This window comes from Tarenaya hassleriana, unplaced genomic scaffold (assembly GCF_000463585.1).
Source record: "Tarenaya hassleriana unplaced genomic scaffold, ASM46358v1 Cleome11, whole genome shotgun sequence".
In the NCBI taxonomy this organism is placed as follows: Eukaryota; Viridiplantae; Streptophyta; class Magnoliopsida; order Brassicales; family Cleomaceae; genus Tarenaya; species Tarenaya hassleriana.
The window spans coordinates 2,550,053-2,573,783 of NW_010961290.1; the positions used below are offsets into that span (position 1 = coordinate 2,550,053).

The 23,731-nt window shown below is 38.5% G+C and overlaps 7 protein-coding genes across 8 annotated transcripts; 4 read left to right on the forward strand and 3 right to left on the reverse strand.

The window, feature by feature from the left end:
• Positions 1–811: 811 nt before the first annotated feature.
• Positions 812–4,038, forward strand: LOC104805594 (protein-lysine N-methyltransferase mettl10). The gene is made up of 7 exons (XM_010530214.2): positions 812–1,155; positions 1,524–1,649; positions 1,950–2,138; positions 2,491–2,587; positions 2,899–3,002; positions 3,153–3,204; positions 3,360–4,038. The coding sequence occupies exons 1-7, from the start codon at positions 926–928 to the stop codon at positions 3,594–3,596; spliced, it is 1,035 nt and encodes a 344-aa protein (XP_010528516.1). The 5' UTR covers positions 812–925; the 3' UTR covers positions 3,597–4,038.
• A 1,347-nt stretch (positions 4,039–5,385) lies between these two features.
• On the reverse strand, positions 5,386–6,877 carry LOC104805597 (probable S-adenosylmethionine-dependent methyltransferase At5g37990). The gene is made up of 3 exons (XM_010530217.1): positions 6,788–6,877; positions 5,968–6,657; positions 5,386–5,820 (listed from the first exon to the last, which is right to left on the reverse strand). The coding sequence occupies exons 1-3, from the start codon at positions 6,863–6,865 to the stop codon at positions 5,482–5,484; spliced, it is 1,107 nt and encodes a 368-aa protein (XP_010528519.1). The 5' UTR covers positions 6,866–6,877; the 3' UTR covers positions 5,386–5,481.
• A 495-nt stretch (positions 6,878–7,372) lies between these two features.
• LOC104805596 (ATP-dependent Clp protease proteolytic subunit 3, chloroplastic) lies at positions 7,373–9,596 on the forward strand. Its single transcript, XM_010530216.2, has 5 exons — positions 7,373–7,724; positions 8,265–8,379; positions 8,515–8,690; positions 8,949–9,044; positions 9,171–9,596. The coding sequence occupies exons 1-5, from the start codon at positions 7,413–7,415 to the stop codon at positions 9,426–9,428; spliced, it is 957 nt and encodes a 318-aa protein (XP_010528518.1). The 5' UTR covers positions 7,373–7,412; the 3' UTR covers positions 9,429–9,596.
• Positions 9,597–9,703: 107 nt separating this feature from the next.
• LOC104805595 (ELL-associated factor 2) lies at positions 9,704–11,754 on the reverse strand. The gene is made up of 4 exons (XM_010530215.1): positions 11,541–11,754; positions 10,813–11,174; positions 10,598–10,640; positions 9,704–10,408 (listed from the first exon to the last, which is right to left on the reverse strand). The coding sequence occupies exons 1-4, from the start codon at positions 11,665–11,667 to the stop codon at positions 9,912–9,914; spliced, it is 1,029 nt and encodes a 342-aa protein (XP_010528517.1). The 5' UTR covers positions 11,668–11,754; the 3' UTR covers positions 9,704–9,911.
• Positions 11,755–13,877: 2,123 nt separating this feature from the next.
• LOC104805598 lies at positions 13,878–16,465 on the forward strand. The gene is made up of 6 exons (XM_010530218.1): positions 13,878–13,891; positions 13,978–14,112; positions 14,235–14,837; positions 14,939–15,082; positions 15,216–15,344; positions 15,766–16,465. The coding sequence occupies exons 2-6, from the start codon at positions 14,011–14,013 to the stop codon at positions 16,285–16,287; spliced, it is 1,500 nt and encodes a 499-aa protein (XP_010528520.1). The 5' UTR covers positions 13,878–13,891; positions 13,978–14,010; the 3' UTR covers positions 16,288–16,465.
• A 1,029-nt stretch (positions 16,466–17,494) lies between these two features.
• Positions 17,495–19,308, forward strand: LOC104805601. The gene is made up of 3 exons (XM_010530221.2): positions 17,495–17,882; positions 17,979–18,057; positions 18,285–19,308. Exons 1-3 carry the CDS (start codon positions 17,853–17,855, stop codon positions 18,857–18,859), a joined length of 684 nt encoding a protein of 227 aa, XP_010528523.1. The 5' UTR covers positions 17,495–17,852; the 3' UTR covers positions 18,860–19,308.
• LOC104805600 (protein AAR2 homolog) lies at positions 18,047–23,249 on the reverse strand. 2 transcript variants are annotated; one of them, XM_010530219.1, is made up of 14 exons: positions 23,021–23,249; positions 22,329–22,411; positions 22,009–22,066; positions 21,840–21,899; positions 21,399–21,528; positions 21,051–21,277; positions 20,866–20,958; positions 20,669–20,740; positions 20,273–20,305; positions 19,927–20,058; positions 19,786–19,842; positions 19,521–19,616; positions 19,315–19,383; positions 18,047–18,347 (listed from the first exon to the last, which is right to left on the reverse strand). In XM_010530219.1, exons 1-13 carry the CDS (start codon positions 23,114–23,116, stop codon positions 19,327–19,329), a joined length of 1,194 nt encoding a protein of 397 aa, XP_010528521.1. In that variant the 5' UTR covers positions 23,117–23,249; the 3' UTR covers positions 18,047–18,347; positions 19,315–19,326. The 2 variants fall into 2 exon arrangements, with proteins under 2 accessions (XP_010528521.1, XP_010528522.1); XM_010530220.1 differs by having other exon boundaries at positions 22,329–22,431; positions 23,021–23,080.
• Positions 23,250–23,731: the final 482 nt, after the last annotated feature.

A 23,731-nucleotide genomic window follows, 5' to 3' on the forward strand; every position in this document is an offset into this window, starting at 1 on the left:
GGTGTAACTCGTTCTTTACAGTTACATGGGCTGTATATGGGCCTATATACTTGAGAGAAAAAAAAGCATTTTCAGATTATATTTTTTGCCAAACATGAAAAGATTATGCCTTAATTATCCAAAACCAAGAGAATTTAAATTAATCTTACTCACGATTCGCTGGTTGGTGAGTGCCGTGAAAAAATAAAATATTTTCATATAATCATTTAGACTAAAATCTTGGTTCATAAATTAAACCATGAAAGAGTGAATCTTTAATCAAAACTAAATCAATAAAGAATCTCAATTATTTAGTCTTTTTTAGCACAATTGATAAGTGTGTTTATTTGGGATTTTTTTTTATAATATTATATTATTGGATTTTAGTTTCGACAGTTTATTTGTTAAATTTCAAATAATTAATTATAAAAACTACTTATGGTGTTTAAAAAGTTTTTTTTTTTTTTTTTTTTTTTTTACGTGAGCCTGTGAGGATGGGCTGAATTTGGAAACATGAACAATTTTTCTAAACTTTCTTAAATATCCCCCTTTGTTGCCCTTCTGATCAGATAAAAAAGTTTTTTTTTTTTTTTTTTTTTTTTGCCTTCCACGTGAGCCTGTGGGGATGGGCTGAATTTGGAAACATGAACAATTTTTCTAAACTTTCTTAAATATCCCCCTTTGTTGCCCTTCTGATCAGATAAGGAAGTTTACAAGATAATATATCATACTTTATGAAAAAAATTTGTATATCGATTTATTTCTCAAAACGAGTTTAGATTAAAAAAACAAATTCATATAATTTTTTAGGATAATTGTTTTTGAAAAATAAAATATGGCTTAGCAAAAGTAGGGGTTATTCACTTTTGTCTGGTTCCTTTCTCCAGAAAACTGCGTCAAAAGAGACTCGAACCTTTTCCTCCTCAGCTTTGAAGCGTTGAATCCCATGGCGGGAATCCGATTGCCACCGGATGAATCGGATACGACTCCTCACCAGCAGATCCGACCGCCGGCGATGGCTGTGGAGAGTTTGACGTCCGACGACGACCGCTCTGTGGCGGCGGATTCGTGGTCGATCAAGAGCGAGTACGGGAGCACTCTTGACGACGAGCAGCGACACGCCGACGCCGCTGAGGCCCTCTCCTCCGGCAACTTCCGTGCTCCGTCGGATTACAGGTTTCCTCTGTCGCGCCGTCTTTTTCTCTGAGATCAGTTTCCAGTACTCGGAAAATGAATCGAGTGTCTTTTTCTCTGAGATCGGTTTCTACCTTCTCGGAAAATGAATGGGTAAAGTTTGAAATTTCGATTTCTTTTAGACGGCCTAAACTCAAGCTGGGTGTTTGGCTTAATGTCATTGATATGTTCCAATTGAATTAATTTATGGTCAATTTAGACCGATCTGTCTGTCCAAAATGTCGAAGTTGGGAGGAATTCGAGAATTGTGAAGCCTGTCGAATTTTGTTATCTTTATGATGAGTTCTGCATTGTGGCGGATCTAGGGTTTAGGGATTTGTTGCTGATTGAAAATGACGTTCTGTGCACAGTTCTGACAAGGAAGAGCCAGATGCTGATGGAGTACAATCAATGCTTGGTCTTCAAAGCTACTGGGACGCAGCATACGCCGATGAGTTGACAAATTTCAGGGACCATGGTCATGCCGGTGAAGTTTGGTAGTGATTTCAAGATCATAGTTATCGAGCATTTGGTTCTTGGTTACATAGTTTTAAGTTACAGTCGAAGTTTAAGAGGAAGAGGACACTTTGTGTGTGTATCGGTGTAAAAATGATGAATTTTTACCAGCTTATGCTACTTTAGACGGTGAATATTTGTTAAAGAAATGAACTTTGAGATCTCCCAGTTGATCCCTGTTCATGGAATTTATAGGGATGATTCCTCACTTCTCTATGACATTGTTTCATGGAGTTTTACTTTCTTATGAAAGTTGATTTGTTTTCTCTTGCTGATATTAGGTTTGGAGACGATGTCATGGAAATTGTTGCTTCTTGGACCAAAGACACATGCTTTGACATATCTCAACGTAACATGCCAAGTTCTGACAATGATAACAAGACAGAGGCGACTGAATATTTGTCTACTTGGAATGTTCTTGACATTGGTACTGGGAATGGCCTACTCCTTCACGAACTTGCCAAGCAGGGGTAAGCGAAATTCAGTCATCTTAATTTTCATTTTCTCTTCTTTCATTTAAATTTTTATGCACATTAGAAATGTGGCGTTACCGGGAGTCAGGCGCTTTTAGAGGTTTAAATTATGTGCTTATGTGCATTGGAAGCAAAATATAAAGTGTTCTCAGTGCAACTATAAGGGATCTTCAGTCATGTTTCGTGGAAGCCCAAACAATCCTGTTTGCTTTATCATAGAAAGGTTTTACTTAGAAAATTTATAACCTGACTGTTGCAAAATCTGCACCAGATTCTTGAACCCGAATAGTTATTAGTTTCCTTTCATCTCTTAGTAGTTAATTGTTCTTTTTACTTATATTTTGCTCAGATTCTCTGATTTAACTGGGACGGATTATAGCGAAGGAGCAATAGAACTCGCACAACGTCTTGCCCAACGTGATGGACTGCCAAACATTAGTTTCTTGGTATGGTTTCTGTGTTTATCATTCGGTCCATGACAGATTGTTATGCCATAGAAGTTCAAATGCTATTAGCATTGTGTTTTTCTTTTCTTATCTCTCCCTATGGAATGGAACCGACTCGAACACATGTACGTATGTATGAACAAATTACCTCTAGTTACCAATGACTGAAAATATTCTGTCTGAACTAATTAAATTGTTTTCAAGATTATTAGTGACTGTTACATAGACAACGACATGATTCATGGAACATGTTAAAACTTTTTGGCTTGGAACTAGTGGTTCACTTCTTGTTCGGATTAAAAAAAAATCAGGTTGATGATATCCTCGAGACGAAATTGGATCGCCAGTTCAAGCTGGTCATGGATAAAGGAACTTTAGATGCCATTGGGTTGCATCCTGATGGCCCCGTAAAAAGGTATCTACAAAGCCAACCTTTTCATCTAATGTATTTGTCACAAAATGTTCTTATTCTTAGCCAGGTTGATTAGATTTCTAATTCAATCGTTCTATATTGCATATCCCCATGTCATCAATTCACCAAAACGAAACAAATTTTCTGTTCCAGAATCATGTATTGGGATTCAGTCTCCAAGTTAGTTGCTCCCGGCGGAATATTGGTAAAACATCTCTCTGCTTTGAAACATTTAGCTTGAATATCTGTAAAATTAGTGTTTTACAAGTCATATAATACTACTTGAATCCATAACTGCACCAAAAGTCACGCCAAAATAGCTGTTTATCCTTATTACCATCTTTACTTCTCTGTGGCTAGGTCGTCACGTCCTGTAACAACACGAAAGATGAGCTCATAGAAGAGGTGGAGAATTTCAACGTAAGAAAAAACAACTTATCCCGAGACCCCACTGAGGCACCCTCCTCCAACTCTGAAGCCTCCACCAGATTCGATCTTCCTTTTGAGTACCTCAGCCATGTCCGGACATACCCAACTTTCATGTTCGGCGGATCAGTGGGATCACGTGTTGCAACGGTTGCGTTTCTTCGGAAGTGAAAACCCAATTCAGATTTCTAATCTCGTGGGATTGTATGAAACAATATCATCCTTTTTGTTCCAAGATACATAGGCTTTTGGTCCTTTGGAAGTTTGTTCCTTCTATTGAAGACTATTACTGCTACTTTAGCACCTCAAGTTCTGATCAACCGTACTTGATTTTGTGAATTTATCACTTAGATAATTATCTTCTTTGTCTAAGTTCTTCAAGTACACGTTTTAAGTTTAAGCTTGCATCTGCCTAATGCTTATACTTACATCTAATGCAACTGATGATATATTTTATATTATGTTTGTGATTTTCGGCGAGTTCTCATCGTGTTTAGTTTACAGGACCAGTATGAAGGCGTGGAGAGGGCATATGTGGCGACTCGGGTTCTTCCTCTGAGGTGAAGCCAGAAGAGAATCCAAAATCCTGGTTTCAACAATTGAAGACAACAAAGTGAGTTTCGGATTTTGCATAACACGACAAAACGGGTTTTGAATTCCGATATATCTGCAAAACCTAGTGATTCTTACCCTCTGGTTTATGCGGCGCAGAAGAAACGCTACCGCCTTAATGACAAGATACGCAATTATCAAGATTCCTGTGGTTTTCCCTAACAGCAGCTGGGATGAAAAGAACAGTGCGAGGAGGCTTCATATAAAACACGAGGCGAAGACAAAGTTATGTACGTTAGGTGCCAGTTTCTTACAGTGAACAAGGTTAGTGAGAAATCTTCGGATACTGTTAGGATCACCGGCAGTGAATGACGTAAGAACAGTAGAAGTATGAACTGCACAAGACATTGGCGTGGGAAGGAAATGTTACAATCTGGAAAAACAGAGTTCAGAGCATGAAGTGTGTTCCGGAGATTAGATAAGAAGCAGCTTACGAGTAGCGCAATTACGCGGCAGGAAAAAACGCTTTGAGGGCTATGAACCAAGAAGATTTCATGATGGTCGGGACCTAGAAATTCGTGATCACTTCCAGACCAATGTACGGAATTATAATTACGCATGTCCAGTCCCCCGCGAAAGCTCTCCAAAGGCCCAGTCTATATCGCACAAGCTCAAGAAGAAGAAGAATATTCGACATTGGAAATGTACCCGAAATTCGTGTAGATTCCTGCGTAATGAAAGAAGGGATGCCGAGGAGCGGTGTAGTCGGGTTTGAATGGCTGCAGTTCATGAAACAAGAGACTGTGAAGAAGAGACTGATTTCAGGGGATTTTCCGACATAGAAACAGATAAGAAAGCCAGTGGCTTTGTGGTGCAGACCTGACAGCAAATTTCGCAGACGGTATGGGCCATGGCCCTTTTCGTTACACCATCTCTCGACACATTTCCGATGAGCAAACTGCAGAAACCAGTCACGGGAAACATTGAAACAGAGTTTGTAAAGAATCTATATGTTGTGATATTTCGAAGTAGAAAACTGGTAAACCGGGCCTGGGCCTGGTTCATCGGTATCGGTGTAATAAAACCGGACCTTCAAGGTCCCGGAACAAGAACAAGGCGGCTCCATATTCGACTTTTCTTCTTCATCGTGACAAATCCGGCACTGGACTAATCTGCTCGGACAAGTCCCGGAAATGCGATCAGAAGATGCGAGGACAGAATCTGGAATCTCCGCAAGAAAAGAAAAAGAAACAGAAAGGTTTCACCTTCTCTTCTTCTTCTTGTTTTTTTTTCTCTCCCCTGCTCCGTTAGCCGTAAGCATAAATTTGATTGAAGAACCGAAAATCATCTTTGCTATACGTAAAATTATTTAATTTTATAGTTTATTATCTAAAATAAAACACAATAATATCGGAAATTTCTTTCCTCTCTCCCTTAAAAATATTTATTTTGACAAATGGATAATTGATAGGGTTGATGATACAAAAGTTTCTTCGCCAATATATTAAAATACATATCGCTTGAGCACAATAAAATATTGCATATCCTTACGGCATTTCTTAAAATCAACAGGGTATGATGTGAGTTTCTTAGCAAATCGACCGAACAACTCATCGATCAGACCACCTCCGAAATGTTCCTCGATAACTCCATGGAAGATGGCTCGAAACTTAGAAACGATGAAGTCATTGCTCAATGTCTCATCCTCCATAGGATGCTTTACTTCCTCCATGATCTCAATCCTAAAACATCCATTTTGCTCGATCACTTCTTCCAATTCACTTGTATTCGGAAAATATATCGGCAAGTTGAACGATTCGACCATTTCTTCTCGTGTTACTCCCTACATATACAGGTTGCATAATAAAAAAACACGAATTAGTTAAACCCATTTTCGTATTTATCTTGAATTCCATAGCATTCAAGAATCTTGATTGCTTTTTTATGGAAATCAAGAACCATTAAAGTTGGAGTTTCAAAGATTTCTTACCGATTTCGCCATGTCGAAAAGACAGTCTCCTATCATGTCAATGACAACACCCTTCCACGTCGAAACCATCGATACATCGTCAGGCAAACACTGTCCCGAGATGATCATCAATCCTCCGGGGACAAGTTCCTCGGCTCTCGCTTCAATAAAATCTGCCATATCTCTCTTGAATTGCACCCTATAAGCATTGCTCGCTTCTCCTACCAAACTGGTACATTGTATGCTGTCTTTGTTCCAAGCCGGAGAATTTCTATCGCCGACATCTTCGGGAGCTTTAGACAGCCAGTGAAGCGTGTAGGAAGTGTGTCCAATGTGAATGCTATTTCTCGGAAGTACCCTTCCGTAGAAGGAACTCGGAACTCCATAGGCAAAGCACCTGCGGGTAGATAACAAGAGAGGTAGGGTTTTGAAGAGAGTGTTGAAATCGTTGTTGGGTTGATCGTTGAAGAAAACGTGGAACTCGAGTTCCTTTTTAGGGTTCTTGATCTTCTCCTCTTCGGTCTTTTCTTGTTTGTGTTTGAGTTCGACGGTTTGGATGATGTTTCCGACCACATCAAACGTATTTTGTCCAAAGGAACAACCGAAATCCGCAACTCTAAAGACTTCGCCTTTGAAAGGTTGGTTATGGAAATCTAATATCTTTGAGATTGCTTCTTTGGTCTTTTCCTTAACACTGTCTATTGCTGCTTTCTTCATCACATAAAAAAAAATACAGATTACATGCATATATATATATATATATATTATACGTATATATATATGTAGATTCATATGAAAACGATCTATTGGATACGAAATGGATTCAGTTTTGCGAGATTACTTGGTAGGAAGAATTGCGAACATAACTGTGTGGGCCGTCACCTCCGGACATGGGATATGATAGTGGCAACGTGGCCATTTTTTTTACCCTGTCAACCCTTTGGTCCAAGATTTATAAATGAATCCTTTGGCGATACAATGACACGTGACATACATGCACCTTTTAATTCATTTATTTCTTTCAGCTTTTTATCATTTTTTTACATATTTAATTTATATATTTCATGTCTTTTAGGCCCCTACACAATTTGTAGGTTACGGGGTGGGGAGTCTGGTGACGAATATCAAAATATCAGATATAGTTTTTATAAGACTAGAACCTTCAATTTCCTCTTCAATTGTTAATTTATAATGAAAATTTAATGCTGATATATGTAAGCTTTTCGAAAGGAAATTTAAAAAGAAAAAGAAAATGTATGGGCCTCATTTGAAATTGGATCTTAGGCCCAATGGGTTATTTCTCCTTTATCGGCAGGCCCTAAGGCTCAATAAGATGCGAGCCTTTTCCAGTAACCTATAATTTTTTTTTTCTTCACGTAATTGATGCGACAGCGTTTTAACCTCGTCTCTCCAGTCTTCAATATACTGAGAACAAAAACGAACAAGAAAATCGAGAATCATACGAAATGGAGATGAATCTACATATCACGTCTTCATCCTCGAACCCTGTATTCATTTGCAACCCAATTCGTTCAAGAGAACAAATATCGCCACCGAATCGACGCCATGGAACCACCACGAGAAGAACGACGAAACCCTTTTGCGTTAAGTCGTCGGGAAGCTTGTCTGGAACCAGACAAACCCTATCCAGTAACTGGGATGTCTCCGGTTTCTCCCTCGGAGCTGTTACTCCTTCGCCTTCTCGGCTTCCCAGTTTCAAAGAGCTCGACACCACCAACATGCTTCTCCGTCAGAGAATCGTCTTCTTGGGTTCACAGGTTTGCTCTGGAATTCCGTTGTTTTTGCTGTCTTGAATTATGATTTTGGTCGAAAGTTTAGATTTTTATTTTGGGTCCGTTTGTGGAGTCGTCGGCTGGACGAAATCGGATTGATGTATATACATATATACATTTTTTTAGAGGTTTTGAAGCGGTTATGATTATTACTTCTGTGAAAGTTTCGGCTTTCTGAGTTGTATTCTTCTTTGATCCTTAGGTTTGAAGAGATTCGTGTTCAAGAAATGATAATTTGTTTATTTGAAACTTAGATTTTTGGTTTCTACCAATTATTGGCTATCATCTGTTGTATGCATTGTTGATAGAACAAATTCGATTTGTTTTGATGATTTTTCCGTAAAAAAGAACCAACTTTTGTGAGTGTGACTTGATTTAGTGTGAATCAGAATCATTATGATGAGTATTTAGGCTTAAAGTTCCGTTTTTTTCTGCAATAGTCCCTGAGACATTGTAACATTCAATCATTCTTGCTCTTCAGCATTCGGCATTCTTAATTTCGCTTTTTAAATTGGTATTTTCCAGGTTGATGATATGACAGCAGATTTGATCATAAGTCAGCTCTTGTTACTGGACGCCGAGGATTCCGAAAAAGACATCAAGCTGTTTATCAATTCTCCCGGTGGATCTATTACAGCCGGTACACTTATCTCGTCATTTACGTATAGTTTCCTCACATCCTGCCCGTTTCTTATCATTGTTATTGTAGAGAATTCTCCTCTCGAGGCACGTAACTTGGCTTCTGAAATTTTTCTTCGTCATTCTAATTCTCTAGGTATGGGAATCTATGATGCGATGAAACAATGCAAGGCCGATGTATCGACTGTTTGCTTGGGTCTAGCAGCATCTATGGGTGCCTTCCTGCTTGCGTCTGGTTCGAAAGGGAAGAGATTCTGCATGCCTAATTCAAAAGTTATGATCCATCAACCCCTTGGAACAGGCGGAGGCTCAGTACGTAAATTTATTTCCTTTATATCATTTGCTTCAATTGCATCTCTGAAAGGACACATTTCCATGATTCCAGTTGTATCCCTCCCCTTCATCTTTGATCTTGTTTTCGTGTTTCTAAATCAACCCATAACTCGTATCATGCCTGCATTGGGGATAGCAACACGGTTAGACCGTAATTTCAATGAATTCCTTCAGCAATCATTGTTCGGGTTTTTTTCATTATCTTGTCTTCGTTGATCTTGGTTGTACTGTTTTCAGGCAACGGAGATGAGCATACGGATAAGAGAAATGATGTATCACAAGATTAAGCTGAACAAAATCTTCTCAAGGATCACTGGGAAGCCTGAATCACAGGTTTGAAAACATCAAACCCTCATCCATTACTGTTCATACTCGTTTTTTCTCCTCTACCCCGGATTCGATATCCCCAAACCGACATTGCTAAGATAGGACATCCTTAAATTTTGGCCCTTTTTCCAGATCGAAGCAGACACAGATCGTGATTATTTCTTGAATCCGTGGGAGGCGAAGGAATACGGGTTGGTGGATGGAGTCATCGATGATGGCAAACCGGGACTTGTTGCACCTGTTGGTGAAACCACTCCTCCGCCTAAAACAAAGGTTTGGGATCTCTGGAAAGTCGAAGGAACCAAGAGATCCTTGAAGAATTTGCCGTCTGAACAGACCACCTTACAGAATGGTAATGGCAACAAAGGAGGGACGGAAGAAGATAACTAAGTGACACAAAACACCTCCTCTTGTATAAGAATTTCTGCCTTTGCTGCTTTATGATTCTTCTGTTAGAGTTAGCCATTCTGATACAATTGGCATTTTCTATGTTTGTGATGTTTCTCAGATAGATTTCAGAAAAAATTCTAAGGAAGAATGCTCCATTACAACCTTAAAGTCTGCTCAAGAAGAGTTCTGTTCATTTGTATCGTTCAAAGATTCAAGCTTTTAGATCATATGTGCACCAGAAAATTTCATTTTGTTCTTCAAAAGTCAGATTATCATAGAAAATCAGGCTTCTGACATCTATAGTGCGTAGTGTTACAAACATGGAAGAATTTACATGAGAATTAACCCCTAAAACTAAAAGCTAAGACACAGGTCTACCACATTCCTAATCTGGATTGAACTAAGATTTTACATACAGACATAAACACAAGGAGCTACATACATGTACATATACATACATATATTTGTCATACAATTTTGTATCTAGAGGCTAGCACAGCTACCAGTTTCATTAGGAGAACTGCTTTCACTGCTGCTGCTGTTGCTGCTGCTGCTCTCACTGCTACTACTTCCGCTACCACAGCCACTGCTCTCACTTTTGCTTTCAGTGCTTTCGCTTTTTCCTTCACTGCTCGAACTTGAACTCTGTCTTTCCTCTCTTGCCTCTGCATTCAATTGAGCTCTCAGTGCTTCCGCTGCGTTTAGACCCTTGTAGGATTCATCATCGTTGATGTCCACATCTGCAATAATCTCTTCATCCTCCATTTCAGCTGGATGTGGAAGGTTTATGTCTATGTCGAGTCCCCCTTTCCGGAATTCCTTGCAAGGGGTAGTTTCCATTTCCGTTGTTCTTTGCCCATCATCGTTGTCCTCATCATCATCAATGTTGACATCCTCCTCCGATTCATAGGCGCTAGCGTCTTGTGCTGTGACTGGAGGATTAGCACCAGAGGAATATGGTCCGTCCTCGTTTTTGTGTTCTGTGGCAACAAACAAGGAAAATATATAACTTCCTACCTCCAAAACATGGATACATAGAATCAGATATACGCATGCACATGTACATGCAAGTGCATGCATCATGCAACTTCTGGTAATTTGACAGAGCAAAGTCCCACGTACAAAACTAAGATACCAAAAGGAAGAAAACTCAGTAAACTTCCTCATACCGAAACTAACAGGATTGCTGATGTCAATTTCTGCCACCTTAACCTGCATCATCGAACAAAACACAAAAAAAAAACCTTGACATTACATAATGAAGAAGATCATTATACATGTCAAAATCTAGCATCATGCAACGATCCAACAGTGGAAAAAGGATTCTCAGCATAGACTCCAAGAGACAGAAAATGTTATACATGAATCCAGGAGAAAGACTTACAGCTTGAACTGTGTCAGTAACAGGAAGGTCAACCATGGTTAATTTACTAGTAGATTGTGGATGAGGTTCTTCCGTCAGACCAAACACGGTGGTCGGATTTGGAGCAGGAACAGATTCACCAGGAACACGCACATATCTTAACCGCTTAACAGCCCGGTTCAGTCTCTCAAGCCGAAAAGTTTCACCATCGAAAAACAGGATAGCATCTTTTTCTTTATCCTTATAATCCTCACTAACACCCTCAAAGCTGACTTTGGGTTTTCCACGTTGATTGTTCTGAAACTCGACGGAGACCCGATTTTCCTTGCTCTTGTGCAATGATCCTGGTTGGGTATTATCAATTGACGCCGGTTTAAATTCATCTGAAATTCATTAGGAAGCAGAAATTTATGAGCATACAGAGCTAAAAATCGTTTCATTACTAACTTAGCATGGGAAATCAAAACATCCCATTTTGGTGATCCATAGCATCAGAATGTGATTTTTAAAATTCTCTCATTTTCTTTGAAATTCTCACTCGGATTATGACACTAGTAAGCAAGAAAAGCAATGTTCGAACACAAGTTCGTACCTTTCCACGTAATTCGTTATCCAAGAGAATCCCCAAACGACTAAAAGTACATATAAGTGTCAAAAGTTTCGAATTTTCTCGCACTTTCTCAGGAAACAAACAGAACCCATAAACCAAATCGTTTCCGGCAAAGGAAAATCGCGAAATTACAACTTACATCGTAAGGTGCAGAATCTGGGAGAATAAGAATGAGTGTCTTTGAACGAAGGTCCCAGTTTGATATCATACCATCTATTAGGCTCCGGAGCAGTGCTCGGCTCTCCATTGACGTTGCCACTCTCCATCTCTGGAATTTCCAAAAAAAAAAAGGGAAAACAAAATCTTCGAAATTGGAGTTCAAACAGAAATCCCCAAATTCTAGGGCTCGTGTTTCCGAGGCGTAACCGTAGGCGAATGAAAACCTATACAGGCCCATATTAGCCCAATACGGACAAAAAAATATAACGACGGTCGAAATTGATGAATTTTTGGGTAATTGTCAATTTTCGTAATTTAAGAAAAAACATTTTTTTCTCCCGGGATCGAACCCGGAAATTTCAAATCGCCGATTTAAGCCAGCCTGCTACAGCGGACTCTTTCATTTTGAATCATTGTATTCTTATTGGCATTTGACCACCGTGTCGTCTTCCTCGTCAGAGACTCAAAATTTCCAGCCACGACCATTTTTAGCCCTAACTAGTCTCCCACCACATTTCTATTTTCCATGTCTTCTCCCTTTCAGCTGCTGCTTGTATTGGAGGGCTCAAACTCCGTCAATGGTGAAATATCAAACCCTATTTCTCCTTTTTCACTTCATTAAAAATTATCCTTTGTGCTTTCTCTTGGTGTAATACAAGCTCGGTTTTGGTGTTGTAGAGGCAACATTGTGATCCCAAATTCGGTTCTTTATCTCACAAGAATCTTTTGCTCTGTTGAATTTTTTTGTTTCGCGGTTCTCCGTCTGGGTTCTGTGAAACAATTGAGAAACCTGTAACCTGTTATTAACAAGCCCTTATTCCAATTTCTGGCGGTGACTAAAAATAAAGCTGTGCTGATGAGCTGATGTAGAAATTTCATGTAATTAATATTTCTGGTGAAAAGGCAAGCTTTTGCTGTTGGGTGTAGGATACCGTGGAGAAAGGCCGAACCTTTAGATCAATGTTGCGGTTATATTACTTGCTCCTATCTATTTAACTTGAAGATGGATTGATGAATTTGCTGAGAACTGTGTTGAAAGTCCTCTTGGGAAGTGTATCAGAGTGAAGAGCAATGACGTCGTCACGTTAATTTCCCGTATCTTTTCTTGTTTTGAAACCACAAGAATGATTCTTTCCATTTATCTAGTTTATGGTGTTGCTTGGTGTCTTTTGCCATTTCTCTAAGCATTTCTTGTGTTTTCGGGAATGAATCTAGTGTTCATGGTGGACTAAGTTCGATTATTTAAGCTTATTAGTATATGCCTTATGTGGAATAGTTGTTAAATCAATCTTTAATTTATTTTTCTGTTGAAATTCATGTTTAGAAAGATGATGATTGAGCTAATAGAGGACAGTAACAGTTCCTTTAGGTGCATCTCATCGAACTCGCAATCTAAGCAGTTTTTCCATTCATGGAATAAAAAATCACATCCCATTTCATGTGTTTATACATCTCAAATGTTAATCTTTAGGTACCAAGTGAAGGAGATGCATCGATGTCGGGAGGAGGAAGACTAGAAGACCAACATATGTTGGAAGAGAAAAGGAAAAGGAAGAAAAGAAAGAAGCAAGATGCAGTTCCCCGACCTTCATGCTCTTGGGTTTTCTTCAGGTAAAGCTATTATTTCCTTTGAGATTCTCTTTTAGGAAATCAGTTTAGCTGTGATGATTCTGATGAGGGCATGACATGAATGATTCCGATTTGATCATAAGTCAGCTCTTGTTACTGGACGCCGAGGATTCCGATTCACTTGTATTCGGAAAATATATCGGCAAGTTGAACGATTCGACCATTTCTTCTCGTGTTACTCCCTACATATACAGGTTGCATAATAAAAAAACACGAATTAGTTAAACCCATTTTCGTATTTATCTTGAATTCCATAGCATTCAAGAATCTTGATTGCTTTTTTATGGAAATCAAGAACCATTAAAGTTGGAGTTTCAAAGATTTCTTACCGATTTCGCCATGTCGAAAAGACAGTCTCCTATCATGTCAATGACAACACCCTTCCACGTCGAAACCATCGATACATCGTCAGGCAAACACTGTCCCGAGATGATCATCAATCCTCCGGGGACAAGTTCCTCGGCTCTCGCTTCAATAAAATCTGCCATATCTCTCTTGAATTGCACCCTATAAGCATTGCTCGCTTCTCCTACCAAACTGGTACATTGTATGCTGTCTTTGTTCCAAGCCGGAGAATTTCTATCGCCGACATCTTCGGGAGCTTTAGACAGCCAGTGAAGCGTGTAGGAAGTGTGTCCAATGTGAATGCTATTTCTCGGAAGTACCCTTCCGTAGAAGGAACTGTCGTCGGGTCTAAAGGCTGTGAGTTCCTTCAAGAACCCTCGAAAGAGAACAAACACGTCATTTTCCAGAGGAATTTTTCAGATGTGGTTAGGTTTTTTTCTCAGGCTACAAAAGCAGCATCGGATGCTTGGAAATCAATGAGTCTTGAAGAGAAATCAAAATATACTCAGCAAGCTCGTGAAGTATGGAATACTTACTTAACTGCAGCTCCTTCTCAGCCGCCAAAGCCAAAGAAACAGGTACATAACTTCTGGTCATAAACGAATTATTGATATTATAATTTTAAGATTAAGAAACTAGATTATGGAATATTCAAGTTTCACCGGCGAGTGAGAAGGTCTTTCATGGCTCGTGAAAGCAGACTAAACTTGTAACAAGGTGCTCGCCAGGACGCTTGCTCAATGTGATACAGCGTCTGACTTCTGAACAAAAGGAGGCCGTGAAAAACATGGGATTTGGTGGCCTCCTCGACCTTAGATGCCGGACCCTTCGCCGAAGTTTGTGCCTTTGGCTGCTGGAAAGATTCGACACTAGAAAATGTTGCTTGAAAATTTGTGGCCATTGTATTCCTCTGCACCCAAAAGATGTGGAACATGTGATGGGTTTAGCCTCCGATGGGAAGGAAGTCATTAACTCGGGACCCGGTGATGTAATCTCGGACTTGCGTTTGAGTTACAATGCCACTAACCATGGGATTTCAGTTCACAATCTCGAGGAAAAGTTGTTGATTCCCGAGGCTGGAGAAGATTTCAAGAGATCTTTCATTCTGTATGCATTGGGAACACTCATTTCTCCAACTGCCAGACTAGATGTTAGCCCTTCATTTCTTCATTTCTTGACCAATATAGATGTGATTCACCAATTCAACTGGGGAAAATTCTTGCTTGATCGACTTGTACGTGAGGTCTCTCGGTTTCAACAGCGCAAGCAACATGCTGTTGGTGGTTGTCTTCTCTTTCTCCAGGTTCATCCTCCCTCTGGGATATTTGCTCTTTTTTCTCTTATTTTTTTTTTTCACAGCGAGTAAAATATCTCACTGTGTTTGTTTTCATGGGTACATCTAAGCTTTTCTACTACGAGAATGTTTCTGTCGATGGAACCAAAGCTCCATGCCCGACGACCATTCCATGCTTATCCTTTTGGGGAGAGGATGAAATCAATCAAAGAGAGAAGCGAGAGAAGCAGCTTGGTGGTTATGGCTTTGGCTATGTAAGTCATCAATCAGATGGATCATTTTTTGTCACGTTATTAGACACTCACCATGTTTGTTCTGCAACTGTTGTAACTACATTTGGAAAATTTCCATTGAAGATAAAAAAAAAAAACGACCTTCCATTCATAGGTTGTTTGCAAAGAGCAATACGTTAACCTGCCACTGCATGAAAACCCCAAGCATCGAGATGACTTGTCGGCTGATAGAAGTGTGCAAGAGTTTGAGGATGTTTCTCCGATTGATTCAGGTGTCCGTGAGGTAAAAGATGCTGTCCCCTTGCCTTTTCCGACATATTTCTTGATTTTTCCTTAAAAACCCAAATGATCTCTGCATCTCTAGTTTTTATTCTGCATCTCGTCCCTTGATTGACAAAGAATAGCTTCATCTAGTGAAACTTGCTATCTAATATCTAAATCTCACCTTCAGCTTTAGATGCTTAGAACCATTTAATCTTCGTTGCAAAAACATAAAAGTTTTTCCGCATAATGGGTTTCGATAATTGTGAGCTCAAAGTCTGGTTCTTTCACTGACTATAATCAAACCCAGAAGCCATTTCTCTACATGCTTCTGTTTCTCATTCAGTCCATTTAGCTTTCTGAAACTGTGAGATCATATTTGACTGTAAAAGTTTGCTGTTTCATACTCAAATTTCATCAACACCACCATTTTCTTGATGTAGCCAAAAGAAACTTCCAAGGTGATTGATAGATTTTCGGGTTCTGCTCAAACCAGCAAGCGATGCGCCTGCCCTCTTCCGGAATGTTCCTTCATCGGCTCATCAGAACATTTGTCTCTCCATTTCAGCTCCAAACACTGGGACTCAGGCAGAAGGTTTCAGTACAACAGTCCTCTATCCATCTCCTTGTCCCCGACAGATCGGTTTCTTGTTCTCCAAGCAGAAGAAGACGGTAAACTCTTCGTTCTCAACAAGACCGTTGAATCACTCGGGTTTGCAGTGATGTTAACTCGGGTCGAGCCTCGTTTGTTCGAGGAGAGGTTTGTGTATGATTTGACGGTTAGAGGAAGAGGGTATAGCTCTCTTCGGCTGAAATCTACGGCCGAGAATTTTCCGGGAAGGGTCGAAGGGTTTCCACCGTTGGATTTCCTTCTCGTCCCGCTAAGGTTCATCGGAGATTCTGGTGAGATCAGCTTGGAGGTTTGTATATGGAGTTCTGAAGAACATGGAGAAGCCAGTTCTTAGATTCTGTGTTTTTTTTTTTTAAATCCAGCCACTCCACCATGAATGATAGCATAGTGAAAATGTTTCTTTATATATAAAAATATAAATGTTATGACGGGTTATTATTGCAAGGAAACTCAGATCCTTCTTTGTATTTTAAGACCAAAAAAAATTCTAAAAATGGCAGACATTGATATTTTTTTTCGGTTAATTTACAATTTGTGCGATATTAAGGAAAAAAATGCGTTCCGCTGCCGGGGGTCGAACCCGGAATTTCTCAGCAGAAATTTAACCAGTGTGCTACAGCGGAATATTTGAAAAATCCTATTTTAATTCGTCTTTTGATTTATCACTAGGCCCAATTAAAATTCGAGAGGTTCGCCCTGCGAATTTTCTGACCCAGAAAAAAAATCTGATGGTCCAAATTGATTTGTGTTTTCGATTTTTTTCCCAAGTTAAGGAAAAATATTTCCGCCGCCGGAATTCAACCAGTGTGCTCCAGCGGCGCATATGATCATTGATATCTATCTATATCTTTCATATACTCATAGTCATGAATCCAAATCCGAACATTTCGAATCTTCCGAGATATGATCGGGTTTCTGAGATCATTTTTGGGCGTTTATCAAAGATTTAAATGTAAAAATTTCAAACTTTTTTCAAAATATGCGCGAGTCGGTTAAGGTCGAGTATCTAAGATTTTTGGTTACGAGGCCAAAATTTCGATAACCCTAAATTTACATGCAATTTAGGGCAAAGAAAAGGTTGATTTCTCACGGATAACACAAGTTTCGGATCATGTTATCCGAATCTGAAACCGGATTTTCGTTATAAACAAATCCGATCCCATTTCATATACAAGTTTTGGGCATCCAAATTTGGGGATTTGTTTTCGGATCTAAAGATCTTGAACAAGGTACTGGAAGTTCAGCGTCCGGGCAAGAAGCTGTAACAAAGACTCGAGACTTGAGTTGAAGTGAAGTTGTATAGCTTAGAACACAGAGTTATGTCTCTTGTCAAAAAAAGTCAAAAGTCAAGACACCCTCTTGCCATTGCTTACTATCTGCCAGTGTTTGATTTTGTTTCTCCACATCTCTTTAGTGGTCCATGCCAAATTAAATTTTAAAATTTTTAAAAATTAAAATCAAAATTAACAATACTACAAATTAAGTCTCTTACTCTGTGTTTTCTGCAAGTTCGAATGGATAATAATCTCTATGTCTCGAAGCTCAAAAATTTACAAGGGATTGATGATACTTTGTTGAGCCATGACCGTTGACCCTCACAAGAAATTAGTGTTTTTACCGTACAGTCTGAAACTGACACTGCAAAAAAGCTGACAAAACCAAGATTTTTCAGTTCAAAGAATCTCTGTCTGTCTCTCTCTCTCTCTCTCCATCCTTATACGTATGGATATATGTATATCTACATGCATAAAAGCTTGTTCTGTTTTATCCTCTTAAACCACATTTCCTTGGAAGCCGCCAAGGCGAGGAAGAAACAGCTTCTTGTTCCTGCAAAAGCCAAGGAAGAATCAAGGATATACTGAAACAACAGAGAGAGATCTCTGAACCCAGCGGAGAGAAATGTTGAGGAACGAGTTCAAGCCCTTGAAGGTACCTGCAAATCATTGTCTTAATCTTATAAACATGAATGTTTTGCTTTTCAATGTGTTTTTGTTTTATGTGTGTGTCTTTGGTTTTGTTTCAAAGACATATGTTCTCAAGGCAAACATCAAATGCTGCCAAGGTTGCAAGCGGAAAGTGAAGAAGACGCTAAGTAAAGTTGAAGGTGACTTTCTCCTTTAGCTCTAGCCAAAACCAAAAACTGGGTTTCTTTTTCCTTCCTAGATAAGAAGATGAAGATTTACAAAAAAAGAAAAACAAACAGAAAATGTAATGAACAGACAAATCTGCATATTTTGCCCAACTTGTCAGCTTAGAGACTTCTTTCTTTGATATCAGATCTTTTCGACTCCAGAGTTCCTAATGCCTTTTTTCCTGCGCTTCTTGGTTCAGGTGTGTACTCGGTTGATATAGACACCGAGCAGCAAATGGTGATAGTTGTAGGGAACTTAGATCCTGAAATTCTCATTAAGAAGTTGTTAAAATCAGGCAAGCATGCCCAGCTCTTGTTTATGAGCCCGCACCAAATGAACAAACTTGAACAAGCTGAGTTCAATAACGATAACAGAAGCTGGAGGAACATGCAGTATATAAGCAGCAACATCAATGTCTCGGATGATGAAAGGCACATTCTCAATCAAAACAGAGAAGAAGCATTGCCCGGAGCGGAATCAATGATGGTCAATGCAGATAACTTTCAGATGAACAACCCTGTGGCTAAATCTGAAAACTTTCACAACCCATTCCAAGAAATGCCGGTACACAAGTATCAACAGGTACCCTTGAATTTAAGGAACATGCCGCTTGGGTATTCTAATGAGTACCCTTCAAGAGAAACAATGAACATGTTCATGGAAGGCAGGACAGATAATACTATGATGACAATGGATGGGAGAGGTTTCCATGTGCATGGAGGTCACATGATGAATGATCAATTCAGCTACATGCCACATCAATGCTACTACTGATCATGGTGCTTAGTGTTTCCATTTAATATATCTAATACATGTTATTAGACTAATTGCTTTCACCATGCAGATGAGGAGTGTGAAGGAAAAAAAAAAGGGAAGACAAAGGAAAATGTTATCGTCTCATAGATTTATGTAACTCAGTCAGTTAAAATCTTGCATCGGTTTTCACTTCTATGGCTTTTGCAATGTTTTCAAACTTGATTATATAATTCTTATTTTCTATGCTTACTAAGTATGAGAAAAAAAAACTTTTATTTATTATGCAATCACCTCTACATTGTGTGTTAGGCTGTTAGCTACATATACTGTTCAACACTTGCGGTGCCATTTCCATGAAATAAGCAGAACAACAGTAACATTTGTAAGAAAACACAAGTAGTAGCATAAACATATATACACAAGCATGCATGCCGGTGCATCCTCCAACCATGCCAAAGGAGATCAGGGAATACCTGCATCTTTGCCTAAGCGGCCATATTTTCTTCGTGACTTTCATCCAACATTTCAACAACAGGAGCATACTGCAGCAAGTGAAATTACTAGGAGGTGTGAGAAACAAAGAAATAAAGGAAACATAAGACAAAAAAAAGTGAAAATCTCGCATGGAAGAAAGTCAAAAAAAATAAAAATTGAAAAAAGTTATCCTCGAAAAACTTGCCTCATCATCATCCTCGAAGTAAATCCCATCAAGAGCACTCTTCTTCTGAAACTCCCATCCTAAACTGTTTTGAAGTAGCTCTTTGAGTTTCCTTGTCTAGACGAAATAAAGTTTCAACAAAGGTGCAAGTTAGATTATATGCTTCAAAACCATTTCCTTAGTTTGCTCTAGAACCACCATAGACAATGGAAGCAGTTTAATTTTCCTTTTTTGGATTGATCCAAAAAAAACTGAAAATAAGATGATAAGAAGTTTTGCTACACACCCACAACAGCAGGTCTCCATCAACTACAGAGGCTTCTTCCACCAATGCAAAAAAGTCCTGTTGTAAAAGCAATTATGTCAAACATATGAATATCCTCCAACATGTTAAGCACAGAAAACAAGTTGCCAGTCAGATGTTTACCTTACAAAGCAAGTGCAGGAAGCTATCAGCGGATAACCAAGAATCATCTAGAAGTGCAGGTGCCCCCACCTCTGGATTGCTACTATCCCTCTGAAGTCCATATTTAAGTTGTTGGTAGATGACTTTGACGAACTGTGATGAGTGCATCAATTAATAGTAATCTTCTCCCTTAGGACTATAGAAATATTACTAACATTATACCTTAGTTGACTGGAGTGAACTAGAGTAACAGAATGATAATTAGTAAAGCAGCTTTACTAAAAGATGCCAAAAAATGATAAAATATGATGATATATAATCTCTATGCATTTTCAGATACTCTATCATAAATGTAATTGAAGTATACCTTAGTAAATAAGTGGCTCCTTGTCCGAAAGGGCTGCAAAAAGGCAAAAAGAATATGATGCTAAGGTTAAAGCTCAAATAGAATTGTAAAGCTGCTTAACTTTTAGACTATTGTACCACATCTAGAAGCAAGATTCAGTACCATAAACAAAAATGAGAAACATATAAGACACGTCATGGCCAAACAAAACCTATGTGGCATTGGAAACTGATATGAAGATTGTAAGTAGAGAAATCATATACCTAGCAGAAAACATGAGACTGAAAATAAAATGAACTTGTATTAATATGAAAGCATGGATTTTCATTTATTAATTTATCTCCCAAGTATATGATAGAGCAGAGAGAAGCTCGGTACAGTAATTACATAGAAAAAGGAAATCTAAAAATCACATACCGCATCAGTGCATCCTAGTAAAAGGCTAACTAACGATTTCCACTGCATGAAGGCTTCAAGAGACTGCCCCATCTGCACAATAATGTGCTACCTTTATTTGAGAAAGTAACCAACTTTAAGGGAAATTTTTTGAAGAACATCTTCATTTGTGATTATGCAAAGGCGTATATGTCACATTGGGTAGCACTAGCACATACCAAAAAAGCTACAAATGAAAATTGCAGCTCCCCGAGAAGCAATTCCTCTGAACCTCCATACTCCTTTGACAATATAGATTCCAGCAGTTGAGTCTGCACACAGAAAAGAAATCACATGTCCGAGTTTTTTAAGTTGTAACCATCAAACAAAGGCCAACGAAAACAAATCTGTCGAGGGTAGTTGCCTTGTCAAGATTCATAGAAGTCAGCTCCTGCCCAGACATTCCCTTCCGTTTTATAATCCGAGGAATAGAAGTATAATAACACCTCTGCCCTGTGGATTGCTCAATGGATGTCACTTTAAACTTGCTTGTTTTTAGCTGCTCGTCCAGAGCTTTCTCCATTGAAGTTTTGGGTCCACCCTTTAAGATAGAAGATTCATAGATGACAGTAATTTCTCCTCCAACTGGCTCTGCAAAGTTGAACAAATGGTTTTGAGAATATCAATAATTTTGCTGTGCTTACCATTCAAATGAGGGAGAATATTAACAATGTGGACAAAGAAATATCATGGTTATATATGGTATGCATACCGATTTTTTCAACAATATCCTTTGTAATGTAGTTAGATAGTTGCTTCCATGTAGCATATTGGCTTAAATTGTATGGGCCTAGATATCTGTCAAACTCCAAATTCCTGATTGCTTGGGCATATCTCTCTTCCTGGCAGGACAGGAACAAAATTGAAAAATATATACCCCCACATTATTTCCGAGCCCTACATCAATCGTTTGATGTATGACTTCTGAGTTTCGCAGAAAGGAACAAATATTTGTAAGCTTCTGTGATTCAATTCATAGAAAAAAAAGATAAGAAAGATATAGTTGTACTCCTACTACAGGAATTATCAAAACAAATAACTCAATATCATTTCCATTTAAAAAGAGATTTTTATCTACTGAACCAAATTCAAGCATCATTGAGAAAAAGCTTATTGCATTGGGAAGAAAATCGAGAGAAATATTAATGCAAACCTCTTCTTCAGATACTTTAGTCAAGCGCTCCTCTTGGTGATCCCATTTGCGTACAATAGCCTGGTAGAATTGATAACACACAGGTTCATAATGCTTACATATATCCATAGTTGGTTTATAAAGTACCATAATTTTCAAAGAAGTTTTAAAGACTAAACAAAACCCAAACCTGGGAAGGACCAGCATCAACAAAAAAACCAGTGATAGGAGAGAACTCCTTACCATCCCTGGAAAAAGAACACAAAGTTCACAGTATTTATCAGCCAATGTTTCATCAATATAGCAAGTTACCAGGTCTATTAAAGAATGGATATCAATTCCAAATATTTATACACGAGCTCAATTTCACAAAAAAACACAAGGGGTTGCAACCATCAAGAGAATGAGCCAAGCAAGCGACTGAATCATCAGAAGGGAACATGATCAGAAGCACATAGATAGTCTAAGAAGATATGAGTCAAAGAAGCCCAAGAAAGCAGTACAACAAACCTGCTCGATGAGCTATAGAACACAAAGTGGATTCCAGGAGGAATCATCTTAATCCCCTTGAAAGCAGGTCCCACTGAAAACATCTGCAATGAAAAAATCATAACTAAAAAATATATATTGTCACAAATCAACTAGAGGACGATCTGGTTAAACCAGATTCGGAATTGACCACAAAGCTGCCATTAAAACGACTAAGCTTTTCCCAATTCACTCTTCCACGAGTTTCCTCAAACACTTCATATGAAGTGATAGTCAAGTTTTTGGTGAATAATATTACAACATAAATACGGAAATGGTTTCGTTTCTTCCTCACAAATCATATTCTTTAAGCACACACATCGTGAACAATATCATCAATTTGTTCTTCCGAATTCTACTTGACACTAAAAGTTTCAACAAGAAAAATCTCTCACAAGGCAAAGTTTACTACATTTGCTTCAAATTCAATCAAACTAGAGACAGAGAAACTAAGAAGATAAACCCTGTAATCAACTTAAAACTCTACAATTCGAAAACTTTCGCCATTATACTTGTATTCAACTTAAACCCATTTCTCAAAAAAGCGAATTTAGGCACCTCGGCAACTCCAAAAACGCATTGCATCAGATTCAAATTGACAGTCTTTGCCAAAATTCCCGCCTGCTTATCAGGGTAATACGAATCAGCGTAGCGTTTGTTTGGAAGCAACTCACCTGGATGTCGACCCCGATAAGAGTATACTGAGGAACATCGAGAAACAGAAGTGTAGCACCATGCTTCACAAGCTCCAGTGCTCTATCAGGATCCATTCTCTCTCTCTCTCTCTCTCTCTAGTTCAAATTCGCTGATTGAGAAGAACAAAAAGAGAATCTACTACACAGAAGAAAGAAGAGCGGGACGAAACGTACTCTCGAGAAGCATCGCCGCCACGGAGGGACCCCCACTCTCTCTCCCCCGCTCCCGCATTCTTTGTAAAATTAACTAATTGGTCCTCCAACTTTGTAATATCTATCTAAAAAGTAAAAAGTTTAAATTTTCAAATACATCCCCTATTGTTTCCTTATTTAAAAACGATAATAAGATGATAATTTTTTTTAAATATCTTATATCAATTTATAATTAAGAGTAACTAAAACATCTTATATCATTCCAAATGAATTTATAAAAAAAAATCATCCTAAATATTCCGAATTCTGAATTATTTATAATCGATCTGAATTATATTCAGGTGTAGTAGTTGATTCTGTTTAATGTGTTAATTCCACTCAAAATCAGCAATCAATAAACAACCATAGCTTTGGATTTCGGTGAAAATTTGAAAACGGTCGAATCTTCCTACAAAATTTCTTGATTTCACATTTACATTTACCAAACACTTCAATTATAAGTAACACATAATCAAACTTTTTGTTAATTTTGATTAA

What these genes read in the sequence shown, in the direction of transcription:
- LOC104805594 (XM_010530214.2), top strand. Translation starts at nt 926, where the DNA reads ATGGCGGGAATCCGATTGCCACCGGATGAATCGGATACGACTCCTCAC. An exon ending in CGTGCTCCGTCGGATTACAG is followed by an intron (nt 1,156 to 1,523) that starts GTTTCCTCTGTC and finishes TTCTGTGCACAG; the next exon opens with TTCTGACAAGGAAGAGCCAG. An exon ending in GGTCATGCCGGTGAAGTTTG is followed by an intron (nt 1,650 to 1,949) that starts GTAGTGATTTCA and finishes TGCTGATATTAG; the next exon opens with GTTTGGAGACGATGTCATGG.
- LOC104805597 (XM_010530217.1), bottom strand. Translation starts at nt 6,865, where the DNA reads ATGGCCACGTTGCCACTATCATATCCCATGTCCGGAGGTGACGGCCCA. An exon ending in TTCGCAATTCTTCCTACCAA is followed by an intron (nt 6,658 to 6,787) that starts GTAATCTCGCAA and finishes TATGTGATGAAG; the next exon opens with AAAGCAGCAATAGACAGTGT. An exon ending in TTTTCGACATGGCGAAATCG is followed by an intron (nt 5,821 to 5,967) that starts GTAAGAAATCTT and finishes CTGTATATGTAG; the next exon opens with GGAGTAACACGAGAAGAAAT.
- LOC104805596 (XM_010530216.2), top strand. Translation starts at nt 7,413, where the DNA reads ATGGAGATGAATCTACATATCACGTCTTCATCCTCGAACCCTGTATTC. An exon ending in TCGTCTTCTTGGGTTCACAG is followed by an intron (nt 7,725 to 8,264) that starts GTTTGCTCTGGA and finishes GGTATTTTCCAG; the next exon opens with GTTGATGATATGACAGCAGA. An exon ending in TTGGAACAGGCGGAGGCTCA is followed by an intron (nt 8,691 to 8,948) that starts GTACGTAAATTT and finishes TACTGTTTTCAG; the next exon opens with GCAACGGAGATGAGCATACG.
- LOC104805595 (XM_010530215.1), bottom strand. Translation starts at nt 11,667, where the DNA reads ATGGAGAGTGGCAACGTCAATGGAGAGCCGAGCACTGCTCCGGAGCCT. An exon ending in CAGATTCTGCACCTTACGAT is followed by an intron (nt 11,175 to 11,540) that starts GTAAGTTGTAAT and finishes AATGAATTTCAG; the next exon opens with ATGAATTTAAACCGGCGTCA. An exon ending in CAGCAATCCTGTTAGTTTCG is followed by an intron (nt 10,409 to 10,597) that starts GTATGAGGAAGT and finishes TTGTTGCCACAG; the next exon opens with AACACAAAAACGAGGACGGA.
- LOC104805598 (XM_010530218.1), top strand. Translation starts at nt 14,011, where the DNA reads ATGAGTCTTGAAGAGAAATCAAAATATACTCAGCAAGCTCGTGAAGTA. An exon ending in CGCCAAAGCCAAAGAAACAG is followed by an intron (nt 14,113 to 14,234) that starts GTACATAACTTC and finishes TCGTGAAAGCAG; the next exon opens with ACTAAACTTGTAACAAGGTG. An exon ending in GTTGTCTTCTCTTTCTCCAG is followed by an intron (nt 14,838 to 14,938) that starts GTTCATCCTCCC and finishes GGTACATCTAAG; the next exon opens with CTTTTCTACTACGAGAATGT.
- LOC104805601 (XM_010530221.2), top strand. Translation starts at nt 17,853, where the DNA reads ATGTTGAGGAACGAGTTCAAGCCCTTGAAG. An exon ending in ACGAGTTCAAGCCCTTGAAG is followed by an intron (nt 17,883 to 17,978) that starts GTACCTGCAAAT and finishes TTTGTTTCAAAG; the next exon opens with ACATATGTTCTCAAGGCAAA. An exon ending in GACGCTAAGTAAAGTTGAAG is followed by an intron (nt 18,058 to 18,284) that starts GTGACTTTCTCC and finishes TTCTTGGTTCAG; the next exon opens with GTGTGTACTCGGTTGATATA.
- LOC104805600 (XM_010530219.1), bottom strand. Translation starts at nt 23,116, where the DNA reads ATGGATCCTGATAGAGCACTGGAGCTTGTGAAGCATGGTGCTACACTT. An exon ending in CTAAAGTATCTGAAGAAGAG is followed by an intron (nt 21,529 to 21,839) that starts GTTTGCATTAAT and finishes CTGTCCTGCCAG; the next exon opens with GAAGAGAGATATGCCCAAGC. An exon ending in GGAGCCACTTATTTACTAAG is followed by an intron (nt 20,059 to 20,272) that starts GTATACTTCAAT and finishes CACTCATCACAG; the next exon opens with TTCGTCAAAGTCATCTACCA.